The sequence below is a fragment of the Bombyx mori genome, chromosome 9 (genome assembly GCF_030269925.1).
Source record: "Bombyx mori chromosome 9, ASM3026992v2".
NCBI classification, from domain to species: Eukaryota; Metazoa; Arthropoda; class Insecta; order Lepidoptera; family Bombycidae; genus Bombyx; species Bombyx mori.
In genome coordinates this window covers 6201060-6218940 of record NC_085115.1, presented here as the reverse complement: position 1 = coordinate 6218940, position 17881 = coordinate 6201060, and the positions used below count along the sequence as shown (strand labels likewise).

At 35.9% G+C, this 17881-nt stretch overlaps 2 protein-coding genes and 1 long non-coding RNA gene across 3 annotated transcripts; 2 read left to right on the top strand and 1 right to left on the bottom strand.

Annotated features, from left to right (window-relative positions):
• Positions 1 to 1480: 1480 nt before the first annotated feature.
• Positions 1481 to 2334, top strand: LOC134199357 (uncharacterized). Its single transcript, XR_009973814.1, has 2 exons — positions 1481 to 1871; positions 2188 to 2334. It is a non-coding gene; the product is annotated as an uncharacterized LOC134199357 (long non-coding RNA).
• Positions 2335 to 2526: 192 nt separating this feature from the next.
• Positions 2527 to 3779, top strand: LOC101742388 (tRNA (guanine-N(7)-)-methyltransferase non-catalytic subunit wuho). Its single transcript, XM_004925163.5, has one exon. The coding sequence runs from the start codon at positions 2635 to 2637 to the stop codon at positions 3766 to 3768; it is 1134 nt and encodes a 377-aa protein (XP_004925220.1). The 5' UTR covers positions 2527 to 2634; the 3' UTR covers positions 3769 to 3779.
• A 1118-nt stretch (positions 3780 to 4897) lies between these two features.
• LOC101742536 (mitotic checkpoint serine/threonine-protein kinase BUB1 beta) lies at positions 4898 to 16670 on the bottom strand. Its single transcript, XM_038012849.2, has 14 exons — positions 16206 to 16670; positions 15828 to 16032; positions 15383 to 15579; positions 15016 to 15271; positions 14516 to 14690; positions 14300 to 14439; positions 13422 to 13974; positions 12800 to 12987; positions 12248 to 12549; positions 10175 to 12128; positions 9845 to 10092; positions 9676 to 9772; positions 9423 to 9592; positions 4898 to 5490 (listed from the first exon to the last, which is right to left on the bottom strand). Exons 1-14 carry the CDS (start codon positions 16331 to 16333, stop codon positions 5316 to 5318), a joined length of 4788 nt encoding a protein of 1595 aa, XP_037868777.1. The 5' UTR covers positions 16334 to 16670; the 3' UTR covers positions 4898 to 5315.
• Between the last annotated feature and the right edge of the window lie 1211 nt (positions 16671 to 17881).

The window sequence follows — 17881 nt, the reverse complement described above, 5'->3', positions numbered from 1 at the left end:
ATCATATTAAATCGATATCATAGTCAATAAATAATGTACAACCCAAAACAGACGGCCGAACTGACGTGACAATGACATTTGGCGCGCTAAACATGGCGGATTTTCGGCCTCATTAGACGGAGACGGAGATATTTACGTATATTCATGTTTCATTTTATGTACGCACTGAAATACTGTTATATTGTTTTCCTGCGAGTTAAAGTGCTGAGTAAGAACGAGATAGATATATGTTTATGTATGTGCCTTCAAAATGGGTGCTATTTATATAAGCAATTGTACGTATAGAACAATATGTCGTGTCCCAATGAAGTAGGAAACCTATGGAAATGAAACGTCAACAAAAATTTCGTGCCACTGTGACGTCATCTGGCCACAAAACATGGCGGCTTTAGTGCTGTACAAAAGATTTCAATGTTATCAGGTTTTATCGATAAACGTTCTTGGCTCATTTTATTTTAAATATTGTTGAGTATTATTTATTTGTAGAATTTATACTTTAATGGGAAGTAAGTAGGTATATTGTTATGTGCAAATATGATATGATTTAGATGGGTGAAATCTAAGACAAGTTCGTCCTTCGAATTTGCCAAGTAAACGATATGATGATTTTTAAAAGTTGCTACACTGATTTTATAAAGTTGTCGTTTGTCGCAAAACATAAAGATATGGCGTAGTTCAAAGCCATCAGCCCATTTCTAGCATGCTAAATGTTATCGTATTTTGAGTACGTGTTTTTCTTAGACTATTACAATCTATTTTAATTGTTTTGCTGACTCTAAAGTCCGTAACATACTACCGCAGCGCACCCCAAGGAAGGTGCGCCGCACCATTTGAATCACTTTCGCTTGAGAGTGATTCAAATTTTAAACTTATCAAGGGACCGCGTGAAAAAAAAAACACCTACAGAACATTTATTCATTAATTAAAAACGTCATTCCTTGTGACTTCCTCTCTAAAATCACTTAATTATTAAATATTTAACAAATTTACAATAGTGTTTTACTCACTGCGGAATAAAACTATTTTATTTAAATAGTTCCGAAGATATTTTGTCGGTAGCCTTTTTCCCGAAATATCTAAACAGAATGTCTAAATATGTTTTGATGACATATTTTAAAGTGGTATTTATGATTAGTGTCATGATCAATAGATTCCGACCGAAAATGGATTTTTCGGATGAGGGCTCCATAATGAATTTAAATACATATAGATAATAGTTTTAGGACATCGACTTTCTTGAGATCCTATAAAATACGTTTTAATTATTATTTTTGTATGTTTTAAGCATGATAAATTATGAAATTTTATATAATCAATCATATTAAATCGATATCAAAGTCAATAAATAATGTACAACCCAAAACAGACGGCCGAACTGACGTGACAATGACATTTGGCGCGCTAAACATGGCGGATTTTCGGCCTAATTAGACGGAGACGGAGATATTTACGTATATTCATGTTTCATTTTATGTACGCACTGAAATACTGTTATATTGTTTTCCTGCGAGTTAAAGTGCTGAGTAAGAACGAGATAGATATATGTTTATGTATGTGCCTTCAAAATGGGTGCTATTTATATAAGCAATTGTACGTATAGAACAATATGTCGTGTCCCTACTATATAGGTCTATGTCGTGTCCCTACTATATAGGTCTACTATGGAATGACACCACAGTGACATTGACAATGTACAGCATACGAAAATCATAATCAAATCTGCTTCCGAACTTTTTGGCGGGAGCGTGAGGCACCAAGCTGTATAAATAGTTAAATTTTGTCGTGGTTTAGGTTTTTTCAGATTTATTATCTATTTAGTATCTGTGAAAGTGCTTAAATATGGCTTCAAAAAGTCCACTGGAAAAGTCTCGGTAGATAACCAGCATTTTACTGCGAATTTATTTCATCCCACCTCATCTCGTTTAATCTAATTTTATCCTAATTGACTGAAGTCTCATATTAATCAACTGCATCTCATTTCAATTCATATGATTAATCATTTAGCTTATAGCATATCATTTTTCCTATAACAGAAAATGTAGATATTTGATAATTGAAGATATTTAGGAACGCGAAAATGGCAACGCACTTATCCAATTTCCAAACATAAAAAAAAACAAATATCTAGTCAATTTTAGCACGTAACGAAGGTAATTTGTTTTATGTTGTGATTTTGTGTTTTTTCAGCTGTAAGTGTCTAATACTGGTACCTTAATCATAATTAACTTTATTAGTACCTGTGAAAATATATTATTAACAAATTTATCAAAATGGCTGAACGTGGCTTCCAAAAAGTCCTTTGAACTTTCAATAAACAAACAACATTTACTGAAAGGTTTTTCATTTTATCACATCCTATACCTATGATATTGTCATATTATATCTCTCTTTATTAGGTAATTTTATCTCCAAAATCAATAATATTTCAAATTTCATCCCGTTTCATGTAATTTTTCATACAACAGACATGGCTTTGACATTTATTACGAAGTAGGTAGTATGAACTATGTTCCCTATGTCAATCTAAAAATTAATAAATTAAAAAAAGTTTTTTAGCCTAAAAATCTTACTTTGCTAAAGTTTGCTATTAAAAGTAAGTAAAGTAATAAAGTACATAGGAGTTATAATAAAATTATGACTTGTTTTTCAGTAAACGATAACTTTATAGTTGCCGCAAGAAATTTACTTCTAGATTATTATGATTATCATACACATAAAATAATAACATTATCAACATCGGAAGAGACCGAGAATGATTGCATCGTAGATATTACCGTTTCGGGTGATCAGAAATACATAGCGGTAATTACATCAATATCGAAAAATTTGGTAGTGTTTTCATCATGTCTTGAAATTCTCAAAAAGATAATCCTACCAAGAAGTGCCAGTAAAATAAGATTTACTCAGAATAACAAACACATTTTAGTAGCAGATAAATCTGGTGATGCTTTGTTGTATAATCTAGAAGATGAAGGAAAATCTGGTATAAAATTGCTGGGGCATTTAAGCATTCTTTTGGATATATTGCAAACTATTGATGAAAAATATATAATCACATGCGACAGAGATGAAAAAATTAGGATATCTTGCTATCCTAACACATACAATATTGAAACATACTGTTTAGGCCATAAAGAATTTGTAAAAAATATTGAAATCTTACCTAATAATTATAATTATTTGATAAGTACTTCAGGTGATGGAACTGTAAAACTGTGGGACTATGTTAAAGGACAATTATGCCACACAATTGATACAAATGATATAATTGATGATGAAAATTTAAAAGAAGTATTCATAAAACAAATGGATTCAGAGGGTGTTGAAATCAAATCTTTGCCAATTGTTGCTTTTGCAGTAACCAAAGTTAATAAACATGTAACTCTAATAGCTATTGCTCTTCATGGTTTGAATATTGTATTTATTTACAATTTAAATTTAGATGATTTCCACGGGTTTAGCCATAAATTAGAATATAAGTTAAAGGTAGAAAAATTGCCATCATCTTTACTATTTTTTGGTTTAAATCTTTATCTGTATGATATTTCAAGTGCTTATTTGACCATTTATAACATGTCAATATCTGAAAAGATGTTAATAGAATTTAATAAAAATATTGTAATGTTTGGAGATGTACAGAAAAATATAATTTGTAGTAATAAATTGGAATCAATTAAGGTTTTGTATAAAAGAAAATTTGATAATGTTCATGAATATCAAGAAAGAAAGAAACAAAGACTAGAATTGAAAAATAAAGACAATAAATGAATTAATGTTTATTCTATTTTTTATTATAATTACTCATTAAGTCTTACATGTTAGACTAAATTAATTAATGATTATGCTTGACTTCTGCGAGTCCACCACCTAGGAAAAGGAGGCGGTGGAACGGGAGAGGGAGAGCTCTTCTTCCCTCTCGGCGCCGTGCCACCGCCGCCGACCCGGGAGTTGAAGAAGGCCGTTTGTCCAGCTCCGGGCCCTATTAGGAGGCAGTCTCCTCCCAGTAATTGTCACGGTCGCCCTCAACCCCCTTAGGTCGCCACCTAAGGGGATTGAGGCTGCGCCGCACGCTACCGTCACTAGCGTGCTGGCACCAGGAGAACGGGACGACGCGTCGGCGGCTGCGGGTGCGGTCCGCATTGTCGTCGCTGTCGTCGCCGAACATACTGTGGAAGAGCAACCCGGTCGGTGGTGTATCGCATTCCAACCCGGCAGGTTCGTTCTGGCTCAGCGGGGTATCCCGGAACACTAGCGGCATCGCCCGAGCGGCCTGATAGGGTCGCCGTACCGCGGAGACCGGCGTCGTTGGTCGTCGACTATCGCCTTGACGACCCGTCGGTAGGGCGTCGTCGAGGTGGCGCCGGTGTCTGGTTGTAGTGTTGACCGCGGGAAACCCCCGAGTCGACCGGGTTCTGAACCCGGAGGGAGATCGGACGTCGGGTGTAAGAGTGCAGGGGAGTCGTTTGTGCGGTAGGGCCCTAAAAGTCCTTGCGCCCGCGGTCTGCTCCCAACAACTTGCAGATCGTCAAGTCCCACATATCCCGCGCGCTCCCTAGGGAGCTTACTTACGAACTTCCGTAAGTTCGTAAGTTCGGATCCGGCCCAAAAAAAGTCTGCCGGTCTGGATAAACGCGGCGCAGTGGCGGAGAGACTGGGCAGAATTTCAGGGGTGCATCCAGGATGACTCCCAGATATTTGACCTTTCTGGTCCATGGTATTGATTGGTTAGAGAGGGTGAACGGGGGTGATTGTAAAACTATGTAAGCTTGCTTTAATTATCATAATTTTAGATTGGGTCGTAAGCTTTAAATAATTCATATAATATGTAATATAATTATTTATAATAATTTTAATTTAATTATTTGGAGTTTGAAAATAGGTAAAAAATGAGAACACATTTTATCAACCATGTAGCTTTTATTTCCTTTACAACTCGAACAAGAAATGTGAAATGTGCAAGTTTTATAGGTTGTACAAAAATAAACGAAACCTAACTAATATTTCAACATTTTATTAGTTACGCTAACAAGTTAATCTAAGCATGTTTTATTTTAACAGAAAAAAAACCTATAAGTTCACAATATCACATTTCGCTAAACAACAAGGCTTGTATAGTTAAGTGCCCGAAAAGACAGTCATTATATTAATATAATACTCATTGCTTTTATTAGACAACCAGGTCAACCTGATGAAAGACTTCAGGAACACATAAACTTAGATATAATTTGTATCTTAATTCATCTTCAGGACATGTTACTCTTACAAACGCCATATAATTTCTAAATGCAATAAATACAGTATGAGCCCTACCTTAATTACCTAGATTTAAGCACATTTGCAAAATTACGAAGTTGGGAGCCAAGATTATCAACTTCATGTAATACGCTATCGACTTCATTTTTGAGATCCATTAAATCAGGTAAGTTTTTACAGTCAGGAACATTTAGAAGGGTTGTAAAAATTTTGTCCCACAAACTAACCTTCATGTACCTAGAAGAAAATAAACAATATAGTTAGGAAACAGGTAGTCCAATGATTTATAAGCAGTCGAAGTTAGTGCGAATTAATAATACGGTTAGTAATAATTAACATATCAATCTACATCTGACTAAGTTACATCAACATATGAATTTAGATGAACAATTTGTGATAAATTTTAAGTCTGCATTGTTTATAAGTTCGTATAATAACGGTGGTTGGGTGTTTTTTTTCCTTGAAAGACCGAGGAGGATATCTGATGATGAGTGGTCACCAATACCGCAGAAACAACTGAGTAGTTGCTCAGTACGAGCAGTTTGGATTCCGCGCCAGACACTCGTGCGTCCATCAAGTGCACCGCCTCACGGAGCACATCTTACTAGGGCTGAACAGGCGGAAACCCATTCCGACAGGAGCCCTCTTCTTCGATATAGCGAAGGCGTTCGACAAAGTCTGGCACAACGGTTTGATATACAAACTGTATAACATGGGAGTGCCAGACAGACTCGTGCTCATCATACGAGACTACTTGTCGAACCGTTCGTTCCGATATCGAGTCCAGGGAACGCGTTCCCGGCCCCGTCACGTCACAGCCGGAGTCCCGCAAGGCTCCGCCCTCTCCCCGTTACTATTCAGTTTGTATATCAACGATATACCCCGGTCTCCGGAGACCCATCTGGCGCTCTTCGCCGATGACACCGCCATCTACTACTCGTGTAGGAAGAAGGCGTTGCTTCATCGACGACTTCAGACCGCAGCTACCACCATGGGACAGTGGTTCCGGAAGTGGCGCATCGACATTAACCCCACGAAAAGCACAGCGGTGCTCTTCAAAAGGGGTCGCCCTCCGAACACCACGCTGAGCATCCCTCTCCCGACTAGGCGCGTCAACACCCCCGCCCCCGCCGTTCGCCCAATCACGATGTTCGACCAGCCCATACCGTGGGCCCCGAAGGTCAAATATTTAGGCGTCACCCTCGACAGTAGGATGACATTCCGCCCCCACATCAAGACGGTACGCGACCGTGCCGCCTTCATTCTAGGACGTCTCTACCCGATGATATGTAGGCGAAGTAAAATGTCCCTTAGAAATAAGGTGACACTCTACAAAACTTGCATACGCCCCGTCATGACCTATGCAAGTGTAGTGTTCGCTCACGCGGCCCGCATACACTTAAAATCCTTTCAAATCATTCAATCCCGTTTTTGCAGGATAGCCGTCGGAGCCCCGTGGTTCGTCAGGAACGTCGACCTCCATGACGACCTGGACTTAGAGTCCATCAGTAAGTATCTTCAGTCGGCGTCCATGCGCCACTTCGATAAAGCGGCACGACACGAGAACCCTCTCATCGTGGCCGCCGGTAACTACATTCCCGATCCTGCGGACAGAATGGAAAGCAGTCGACGTCGCCCAAAACACGTCATCTCGGATCCTCCCGATCCACTAACGGTGCTTTTAGGTACTTCAAGCACCGGTCACCGTTCTCGTCGAACCCGTCGCTTGCGATGAAGGGCTCGACGAGTAAATTAACTCTCAGACACAGCCCACTGAGTTTCTCGCCGGATCTTCTCAGTGGGTCGCGTTTCCGATCCGGTGGTAGATTCTGCGAAGCACGACTCTTGCTAGGGTTCGTGTTAGCAACATCGTCAGGTTTGAGCCCCGTGAGCTCACCTACTAAAGTTAGGGTTACGCTGAAATAGCCGCTAGGGCTATCAGCTTAGGTAGGAAAAAAAAAAAAAAAAAAAAAAAAAAAAAAAAAAAAAAAAAAAAAAAAAAAAAAAAAAAAAAAAAAAAAAAAAAAAAAAAAAAAAAAAAAAAAAAAGTTGCTCAGTTGTTTCCGCGTGTTGGACCCATAGACCTATATAGTAGGGACACGACATATTGTTCTATACGTACAATTGCTTATATAAATAGCACCCATTTTGAAGGCACATACATAAACATATATCTATCTCGTTCTTACTCAGCACTTTAACTCGCAGGAAAACAATATAACAGTATTTCAGTGCGTACATAAAATGAAACATGAATATACGTAAATATCTCCGTCTCCGTCTAATGAGGCCGAAAATCCGCCATGTTTAGCGCGCCAAATGTCATTGTCACGTCAGTTCGGCCGTCTGTTTTGGGTTGTACATTATTTATTGACTTTGATATCGATTTAATATGATTGATTATATAAAATTTCATAATTTATTATGCTTAAAACATATAAAACTAATAATTAAAACGTATTTTATAGGATCTTAAGAAAGTCGATGCCCTAAAACTATTATCTATATGTATTTAAATTCATTATAGAGCCCTCATCCGAAAAATCCATTTTTCGGTCGGAATCTATTGATCATGACACTAATCATAAATACCACTTTAAAATATGTCATCAAAACATATTTAGACATTCTGTTTAGATATTTCGGGAAAAAGGCTACCGACAAAATCTCTTCGGAACTATTTAAATAAAATAGTTTTATTCCGCAGTGAGTAAAATACTATTGTAAATTTGTTAAATATTTAATAATTAAATGAGTTTAGAGAGGAAGTCACAAGGAATGACGTTTGTAATTAATGAATAAATGTTCTGTAGGTGTTTTTTTTTTCACGCGGTCCCTTGATAAGTTTAAAATTTGAATCACTCTTAAGCGAAAGTGATTCAAATAGTGCGGCGCATCTTCCTTGGGGTGCGCTGCGGTAGTATGTTACGGACTTTAGAGTCAGCAAAACAATTAAAATAGATTGTAATAGTCTAAGAAAAACACGTACTTAAAATACGATAACATTTAGCATGCTAGAAATGGGCTGATGGCTTTGAACTACGCCATATCTTTATGTTTTGCGACAAACGACAACCTTATAAAATCGGTGTAGCAACTTTTAAAAATCATTATATCGTTTACTTGGCAAATTCGAAGGACGAACTTGTCTTAGATTTCACCCATCTAAATCATATCATATTTGCACATAACAATACACCTACTTACTTCCCATTAAAGTATAAATTCTACAAATAAATAATACTCACAATATTTAAAATAAAATGAGCCAAGAACGTTTATCGATAAAACCTGATAACATTGAAATCTTTTGTACAGCACTAAAGCCGCCATGTTTTGTGGCCAGATGACGTCACACTGGCACGAAATTTTGGTTGACGTTTCATTTCCATAGGTTTCCTACTTCATTGGTTGGACCGCCTACGACTTGTCAGTGATCAGGAAAAACAATGTGGAGGCCAAAACAAAACAACACAGTGCATGGAAATAGCTACTTAATATAAAATTTAAAATAAAATCCAACCAATTTCTGCAATGACGCAATCGATAATATCTCTTTGAAAAAAGAATCGTTATAACTATACATTTGAGACATCAAATTTATTTCTCAAAGTTCGTAGCTTATCACTGGCAGCTGCACATCTACTTCATATTGTGATTATTCAAGCACCTTGGGTCTACTTCCCAAATACTTTCCAAATAGAATTAGAAAAAATATGGCCAAATACATTTTTTTTTGTGGTGGTGGTACCTACCTGTGCAGAGGTAACAAGAGGTCCTACTACCAGTTTTTTTTTTTTTTTTTTTCCTTCCTTAGCTGAGAGCCTTGAGAGGCTATTTCAGCGTAACCCTAACGTTTGTAGGTGAGCTCACGGGGCTCAAACCTGATGACGTTGCTAACACGAACCCTAGCAAGAGCCGTGCTTCGCAGAATCTACCACCGGATCGGAAACGCAACCCACTGAGAAGATCCGGCGAGAAACTCAGTGGGCTGTGTCTGAGAGTTAATTTACTCGTCGAGCCCTTCGTCGCAAGCGACGGGTTCGACGAGAACGGTGACCGGTGCTTGAAGTACCTAGAAGCACCGTTAGTGGATCGGGAGGATCCGAGATGACGTATTCCTACTACCAGTAAAAACAATATTATCATTTCACATATAGATTTCTTACCTAGGTAGTTTTTTATCTATGTTCCATTGTCCGAGACGATTCGCTACCTTCATGTAGCTCCCCATCAAAATTACATGTATTGTTCCAGCTAAGCAATACAGATCTGTTTGGTAGGTCCATGGTTTGCCTTCTCTCATTTCCGTACAGGTAAAGCCTTCGGTTGCAATTAACTATAATAGAAAGATTTTTGATGGTGTCTTAATAGCTTTAGTGTCAATTTTCATGTTTAAATATTTAATAAAAAAATATTTACCTCTTTAAATGTAGTACCTTCCGGAAATAGTGACATATCTATTGCACAACCTAAATCTATTAGTTGTAATGAAGGAGTTCTCCATTCCTGAGCCGGTCTGGAATTTTTAAGATAAAAAAAATCGTGAGAATTTTCTTTTTTATGACTAATTTCAGAGCAAGTTACTTACATTTTCATCAACAAGAAGTTGTCAGGTTTTATATCCGCATGAATTATCTGGGCTTTGTGTAAATAATGAACGATTGATAGCATTTCAGATGTTAATAATATAACAATTAATTCATTTATGCACTTTGTTGTGGCAGCTTTAATTTTATTGGCAACATCTAATAAAGACCCATATTTTGAATATTCTGATACAAATAAGCTTGCGTTTTCACCAATAAATGCAGTTGTGATATCCATGTATCCTGGAAGCTGTTGCAAAAGAACCTCAATTATCATTTCAAGTCTACTAAATGAAAGACTATACACATAAATTTATAACATTGTTTCATACCATAAATGGATCTTTTATTCTAGACTTTATCTCCTGACAAATGTAGAATTCCCAAGGTCTGCTGGGTTTTTGATATTTTACAGCAGCAGATCTATTAGCATGTAGATCATGACAGAGGAATACAGCTCCATAATTTCCTTTTCCTAATTGTTTCTCAATAGAGAATTTGTTACCTCCAATACTGATTGTGGTGGCAACTTGAAGTTTTGGAACAGATCTCACTTCTACATATCCATCTGCATGTGTTTTGTTCGGGAACTTGACATACTCTAATAAGGAGTCTAAGAGTTTTCTATTAAAAGGATCAATTAATTTTGGAAAATCAACATCTGCAGGTCTGGGTAAATCACTTGTTTCAACCATTGATATGGAATGGGTAGATTTAAATGACCCACATTCCATTGAATTTTCACTATCTACATCCATACCATAGCCATCAGATTGTCTAGAATAAACCATTGAGATCCTGCTTTCTTTACTCATGGAATCTCTGCTGTCTTCAGATTGGAAATCAGTTCTATTTTCAAAATCTAATTGTCTTTTTGATATATCTTTTTGTTTTTCAATTGTATGAGTCACTTTAGCAGATTGAATAGGTGTTGCAGTTTGTGCAGTCATTCCATCCTTGCTGTCAGAATCAGACATACCGGATGAAGGTGGGATTTGTGCTTGCTCAGGACTCGAAACATACAAGTTCTTATGCATTTTTTGAGAAATACTAGGGCTATTGGTAAATTTAGGAGTATTAGCATTGTCCTTAGGTTCATTTCTATTTGAAATAAAGTTTAGGAACTGATTAGAGAATCCCATATTAGGTGAGTTTTGTCCAACTTTTGCATTAGGTTGAGTAGGTTGGTCTTGTCTAGCATCTCTCAAAGTATTTGTTGGGCTTTTGTTTTGCGATATGCTAGGTTTTATTTTCGGTTGCGATTTATTGTCAACATTTGAATCTGCCCCAGTTTCATGATGTTTGACTAGAGCTTCTTGAGATGTGTGAGTTCTATACATACTAGAATTTTGATAACTATTTTGTGATGTTTGAGGACTTTGATATACTTGGAAGGGCTGGTTATTGGTTCCATAAACAGTGGATTGATTTTCTACTATCTGTTTGGGTGACTGTCTATACGAATTTTGCACTGCATTATAACTTTGATTAGCAGGGTGTGAACCATACACATTTGTATTATTGTACTGATTGTGCATAGGATAATTAACATGCTGCTGCTGTTGTTGGTTGTAACCTTGATTTACCGCCATTTGATTAGGTCTTTGATAATATTGAGTATTTTGATACTGCGTTTGATGTGGAGGGCTTTGGAAGACGCCTGACTGTTGAGGTTGTTGATTTGCATAAACATGTTGCCTGTCTGTTTGATTAGGATAGTGATAATCTTGACGGCTGCCATAACCATGTTGTGGACTCATCATTGCATGACCAGGACTGTGATATCCTACTTGGTTTGAATATGTAGGGCTTTGGAAAGCAGGTGGTATGTTGTTACTCATAGCATGTGGACTTTGCATACCAGGATGTTGGGGACTATTATAAGGATTAGGACTTGGGCTTGCGAAACCTTGTTGCTGTTGATTGTTCCCGTAACCTTGTTGGTAGCCATAATTTTGTTGATAATGGCTATGCATAGGCCGTTGCGTTTGTGGAGAATAACCATTATAATTTGAAGGCGTTGGTTTCTGATACTGATGATCGTGAGACAAATAAGGCACTGATGCGGACGGCGTTTGAACAGTAGGTTTCGTTTCCATTAATTCTCGTTTTGAATGAGCTCTAGCAAATTGTCCATTTACATGCCTAGGTTGCGTTGATATAGAGCTTCTTTTTGATGTCATAGGCTGTTGGGGATCATTATTATTATATATAGAGTCGTAGTTTGTTGTATAGCCAGTAAAATTAGTTCGCGTTGACTGGCCCGAAGAACTCGACCCAGACTTACTAAAATCAAAGTAAATTACAAATTTATACACATTTCATCTGTCGAAGGCACTGTTCATAATTACTCTTAATACTATGCAAATTTCACAAAATTTTACAATTTATTTATTTCAGAATACCTGTTGTATTCTCTTGTTGCTTCCATAATGACAGATAACCCAATTCCTTGGTGGTCTACAGTAGCATGTTGATCTGTAAGTAGCTGTCTGGAATTATCTTCCCTTTTATGTAGTCCTTGTTCTCCATGTTCTATAACACTCTCATCTATACTGAACTTTGGAACACCACTGAATTTATTTGAATGATCAATTCCACTGATAGGTTTCTTAAACTGAGACATGTTTGGAGTGCTTGCATCATTGATGTTGAAATTGAAAACTTGTGTGCATGAAGGTTCTTCATAGTATGCAGTCTTGTTTACCTATTAAAAACAATTGTAAACGTATAAATTTTCGAATAGCGAATAACTGACTAACTGAATAACTGACGATAGTGCAAAGTAGATGTCTAAATGTAGTACTTAATTATATGTATACACGTATGCCTCCATTTTTCATATTTTCAACTACTAATTAAACATGATTATAGAAATGATTAATGATGTACCAATCTTTTTTAACAATGTAATATCTGCTTTATACTATATTATACTTTAAAACCCAAAAACTTACATTCTGTTGAGGAACCGCCACAGGCATGGTAAATTTATTTTCATTTTCTTTATCCTGAGGTGAATCTTCTGCATTACGTAAGTCAGAATTTTTCTTACTATTTATAGCCATCGTCACAGACCTATCCTCGTGGATATCAAAATTAGGCACTTCAAATTGCTGCACTACAGGCTGAACTATCGTTGGTTCTGCAAGGAGTAATGATATATATCAATATTAATAATAGCGATGAATAACACTGAACTCACATAACAACACTTTTCTGTGTGCAGTAAAATATAGGCAGCTTGCATTGGGGAGTCACGGCTCAGTGATGAGAACACGAAATTGAATGGTTTTGGGGATACATGTGAAAAAGCAGGTTGTTCTCTGTGCCAATAAGGCAGTGAGTTAGATAGTAGGTGCTAACCACGAAATAAAGCCTATTAATTTGACTTTGCGGAAGTGTCTGATCATCAACAGGAAAAAGCTGAAATTAGACCATCAAGCCTCCATGCATGCATGCATGATGCTATACATAAGGCTAAACCAAAAGCTAAACAGTGCTGAAGACGACAAGGATTAAAAACCCTGCAAATTGACTTGAGGACTCCATTTTGAAACATGAAATAAAATTACTTACCATTGTCATTAAATAAATTCCTAAGTTCCCACCTTGCTTCTTTAGTGTTTACAGTAACAGAATCTCCAAGTATATTACCCATAAGACTTCTGTTGAATTCCTCCATTAAATTATTTTTCCCATAGTTTCCACCTTCATTTTCTGCACTATAGTTATTAGGTGCATACTGGTGCATCAGATTTTCTTTATCTACATTTGAAGGCCTCATACTCTCTTCATTTTTCTTACTAGAAAGCTCACTTAATTCTTTGGAATCCAAATTTACTAACACTTTTGGTTCACCAGGAGAGTGCATGTTTGTTACTTTGGTAATATTTTGTAATGTAGGTATAGTTAAAGGCATCAATTGTCCTAAGTGGTCTTGTTCAGGATCTAAAGCACAATTGGCTAAGGTTTCTAGTGCACTACATTGGGCTAAAGTTTGGTTAATATTGTTATATGTTTGTTCTAGCTTTGCAGTATCCATTTTTTCCTCAGCCATAGGCTTAAATATCAAGTTGTATTTTCTTGCTCTTATTTCTTCTAAACTATATTCTGTATTATCTACATATACCTGTGAATAAAATAATAATGTTAAATCTCATTACATTCATTACAGATCAGATGCCGATGAAATTTTTAAGTAAACTACTAGGACATGTCTAAAGAAAAACTGTATTGTTGACACATATATCATGTAGCTGATAGTGTTTTCCACCCTTTTTTCTTCTGTTGTCTAGCATACACGTGGTAGATTAAGCTTGATTTTTTATTTCGTTATTGAATGTTGATGTCAATATACAATACATTAAAAGCTTTTTATTACCGGGGTATGCGTTTCATAAATATGTCATGAATACAGAAACTGTGAATATAGAAATAAAAATAAAAACTATTACCTGTATTTTATTATAACAAGATATTTTAGTTGCATCAGGTGGATCAGGTACACTAAGAGGCACATTTAATGTCAAATCATCTGTACAGTATGTCATGTGGTTCGGAGGCAGTCTCAAAACATGGCTTTCATCTTCATATGCTGCAATATGTTAAATGAGTGAAGTATATAATTTAAAAAACATTTTTGACATACAGACTACTGAATTGAAACTTACGGGTAAAAGGTAAAGGCTGGTGTGGTACAACATTAGCATGTACCATCTTAGTTTTAGAATTGGTCCAAATACCAATTTCCTTTTCATTTTCCACATTACTACACGCCTGCACCAAAGAAGCAGTTTCATTTTCTTCTGGCACAGGTATTGATGCTCGAGATGTAGAGGGCCCATCCTAAAATAACGCAATTATTCAATTAAGCTCTAAAGGATAACTTTTTTGTAAGGCTGAGAAGAATATACAATATCAACAGCCATAGTTATGATTGAATAACAATTTTTACTGTGAAATAGTTTGTTCTCTATGAGAGTCTTTCATTAATAAGTTAGAAAAGCAAAGATATGTTAATTGATAATTAGAAATTGTGATTGATCTATAGGCACCATTACAAAACATTTATGATAAAGTATTTAAGATTGAAATTTATATTCGTAATGCATACATTTTAATTCTTCTTCAAGTGATAGATTTATCAGTTATTATCTAGAATAATAATTACCTCATATACATTAACCATAACATTAGAATTAGGCATTCTATTGTCAAAGTTTCCAGCATGTTGCCTAATTACACCAGGCACTATACTTTTGACTGTGTCACCGACTCTTTGTATTGGTGCACTGGCTATATTACGTCTCTTAAAAGACTTTAGTGAAGTAAGAGCCATTCTTGTTTCTGCTAGAGCTGATGCAGCCTTCCTCTTTGTTGGAGAATCATCATGTAGCATTCGTTGGGCAAAGAACAGTTGAAAATTCCTGTAAAGGTATCAGATTTTCATTTAATTATTAAAATTGCAAATTCTTTAAACTATTGTCGATTTGTGAGAAAAAAGATCGTAGTAATTTATCATTTTTAATTATACTCACATATGTGCTTGTTCTAACTCATCCAAAGGCTGTGCTTTAGCTTGAAGGCCCAGCATGTACACTTGATTGGCCTTCTTATAGTCGCTTGACTCTTCACAGTAACAAGCCCAGGCTCTATAAAATTCTGCACATTCAACACCTATTCCTGTGCTGTACAGCCTTTGGTATATTTCCAAGGGATTTGATAAACAATCCACCTAAATCATTCACCACATGTTAAAGTAATTAAATAATGATTTAGCTAACTTCTGTAATACACATTTAAGCCAAACAGATTATTAAAACTGGAATAGAGTTTATGCTCTAAAAAATGTTTTTTTTTTAACTACAAACATTTTAAAGATAAAAAAAAATTACAGAGATGTAACTCTTACAAAAACAGTAAATGGCAATTACAAGTATTGTGAAAATAAATTTAGAATTTATAACATTAAGCTTTACTTACATATTTAATCCACAACTTAACAAATCTTCTATCTTGATAATATTTCTTATCATTTTCAAATAATTGAAGGCAATCTTTAATTAATTTATCAATGTGTCCTTCATGTCCATGCTTTGGGAAAGACTGTTCAACCCACTGAATATAATTAAACCATGGCTCCAGAGGATCTGGTCCTTGATAGTTTCTAATAGCAGTTTCATGTTCCCTACAAATAAGATACACTATAAACAGATTTAAGTTGAACCTACAATCTTCACATTGGTAAATTCTTCAATTCATGCATCGAATATTTTATTTTAAATTATGATGTGTGTATGCAATTAGATCGTACAGAAATTCTGATTCAAAATTATTAAAAAAATTCACAAAATTCTTTACTCTTTTTGTATTTGCAGCTGTTTTTGAGCATCAGCGTCCGATTGAGCCTGCAACGCCGTACTCAATTGAACAAGGTTTCTACCACCTCTCAGGGGCTGAATATTCTCCTTGCTAAAATCGATGTCCATTTTACAATTATTTTAACGCTGAAATATTACAGCATAAGGAAATACACTGCCTACTACACCACAAAATACAGATTTAATTGTGCTGAATTTCTGCCACTACTTTAAATGTTAAGCTCCGGATTTACACTTTTATTTTACACAAGCTCAGTTCTTATCAATCATAATAGTTAATAGGATAGAACAACAACGTTTTTGGTGATCATAAGCTTTGAAATTGTGAAAAAAATTAGCGACGACCAACTGAAGCACCAAAAACTAGCCCGTTTTGACATTACTCTATAGAAGTTGTTGTCGGTGACTAGTTTTGAATTTTATAAATGCGTGTGTCCGTTACAAAATGAGACAAAAAAGTAAGCCTCTCAAACAGCCCTGCATTATATATTTGATTATAGCAAATGCACTATGACAACTTTCTCTAAGCAAAAGCATAAAAACATTTACATAATATCTGCAAAATTGTTTCTAATATAATTAAAATCTGTCATCACTCTGTACCTATTTAGAAAGCGCTCATTATATTTATTCATATATTTTTCATTAGCCTTCAGAAGTCCACTACTAGACCAAGGACTGTCTCAAGGCTCCCCAAACTTTTTTCGATTTACCTGTTTCAATCGTATTATATTGCTTACCTTATTTAGCTAACAGAATATGGTAATCTATAAACTTCATAAATCCTTGAAAACAAAAAGGATCAAAATCATATTTCAAGAAGTAAAAATTAAGATATGCATCTTGAAAGTATTACCAGCTGTTGATGTTTTTCAAGATACTCAACTCGAAGCGTCGACTGTGGGAAAGTTAAACAAATGAATTATTTTTGAAAACATACTCAGGTGGTGGAAGCCATGAAATAACAAAGTATACTTTTACGTTTTTATGCTGTATCAATGTAATACGATTAAAACTGAGTAGTAGTAGTAGATAGTGGGGTTCTATCTCGATGGGATTGTTTTCCGTTCATGTTAAAGATGCTAAGGTAATAATAATCGTAAAAAGGACCTTTAGAACATTTCGATCGTAGGCGGTCAAGGAAAAAGTAGCCTAGTATCAGTGCCGGACGTGTTGCACCTGTGCTGGCTTATGAGGTTTTAAGTTTCGTGTATTTATTCCGGGACAGTCTTGATATATGAGTTAGTATAGCAAATATGAATAGTAGAACAGCTACCCAATCTTCAAGCTGACACACATTACTCCTTTACCGCAGGAATAGGCCGGATCGTGGTACCTACCTGTGCGGGCTCTCAAGAGGCTCTAGCACTAGTAGTAGTGTAAATTATATTTTTTGCTATCATCTATTAATCTATCATCTATATAATCATCTATTAAATGTAGTTCTGTGTTCCTTTACTCACACCTAGTCTGAGTGGAAAAATGGAAAACAATTCTTTGGCCTACTTAAAGGGTTTTTACAACTTGAGTAGTAAACAAGATTTCAAGTTACTTATTAAATCTCATCGGAAATTTCCTTGACTTTTTTTAATTCTTGAAATGATTTCCGTACGCCACCTTAGACGGAAACCGCTTGCATATTTATTGAATCTTGAA

Excerpts from the sequence above, each read along its gene's own strand:
- LOC101742388 (XM_004925163.5), top strand. The coding sequence starts at position 2,635 with ATGACTTGTTTTTCAGTAAACGATAACTTTATAGTTGCCGCAAGAAAT.
- LOC101742536 (XM_038012849.2), bottom strand. The coding sequence starts at position 16,333 with ATGGACATCGATTTTAGCAAGGAGAATATTCAGCCCCTGAGAGGTGGT. Across the intron at positions 14,691-15,015 it reads TTATGGTTAATGTATATGAG|GATGGGCCCTCTACATCTCG; the intron begins GTAATTATTATT and ends GCGTTATTTTAG. Across the intron at positions 9,773-9,844 it reads AACTTCTTGTTGATGAAAAT|ACCGGCTCAGGAATGGAGAA; the intron begins GTAAGTAACTTG and ends TAAAAATTCCAG.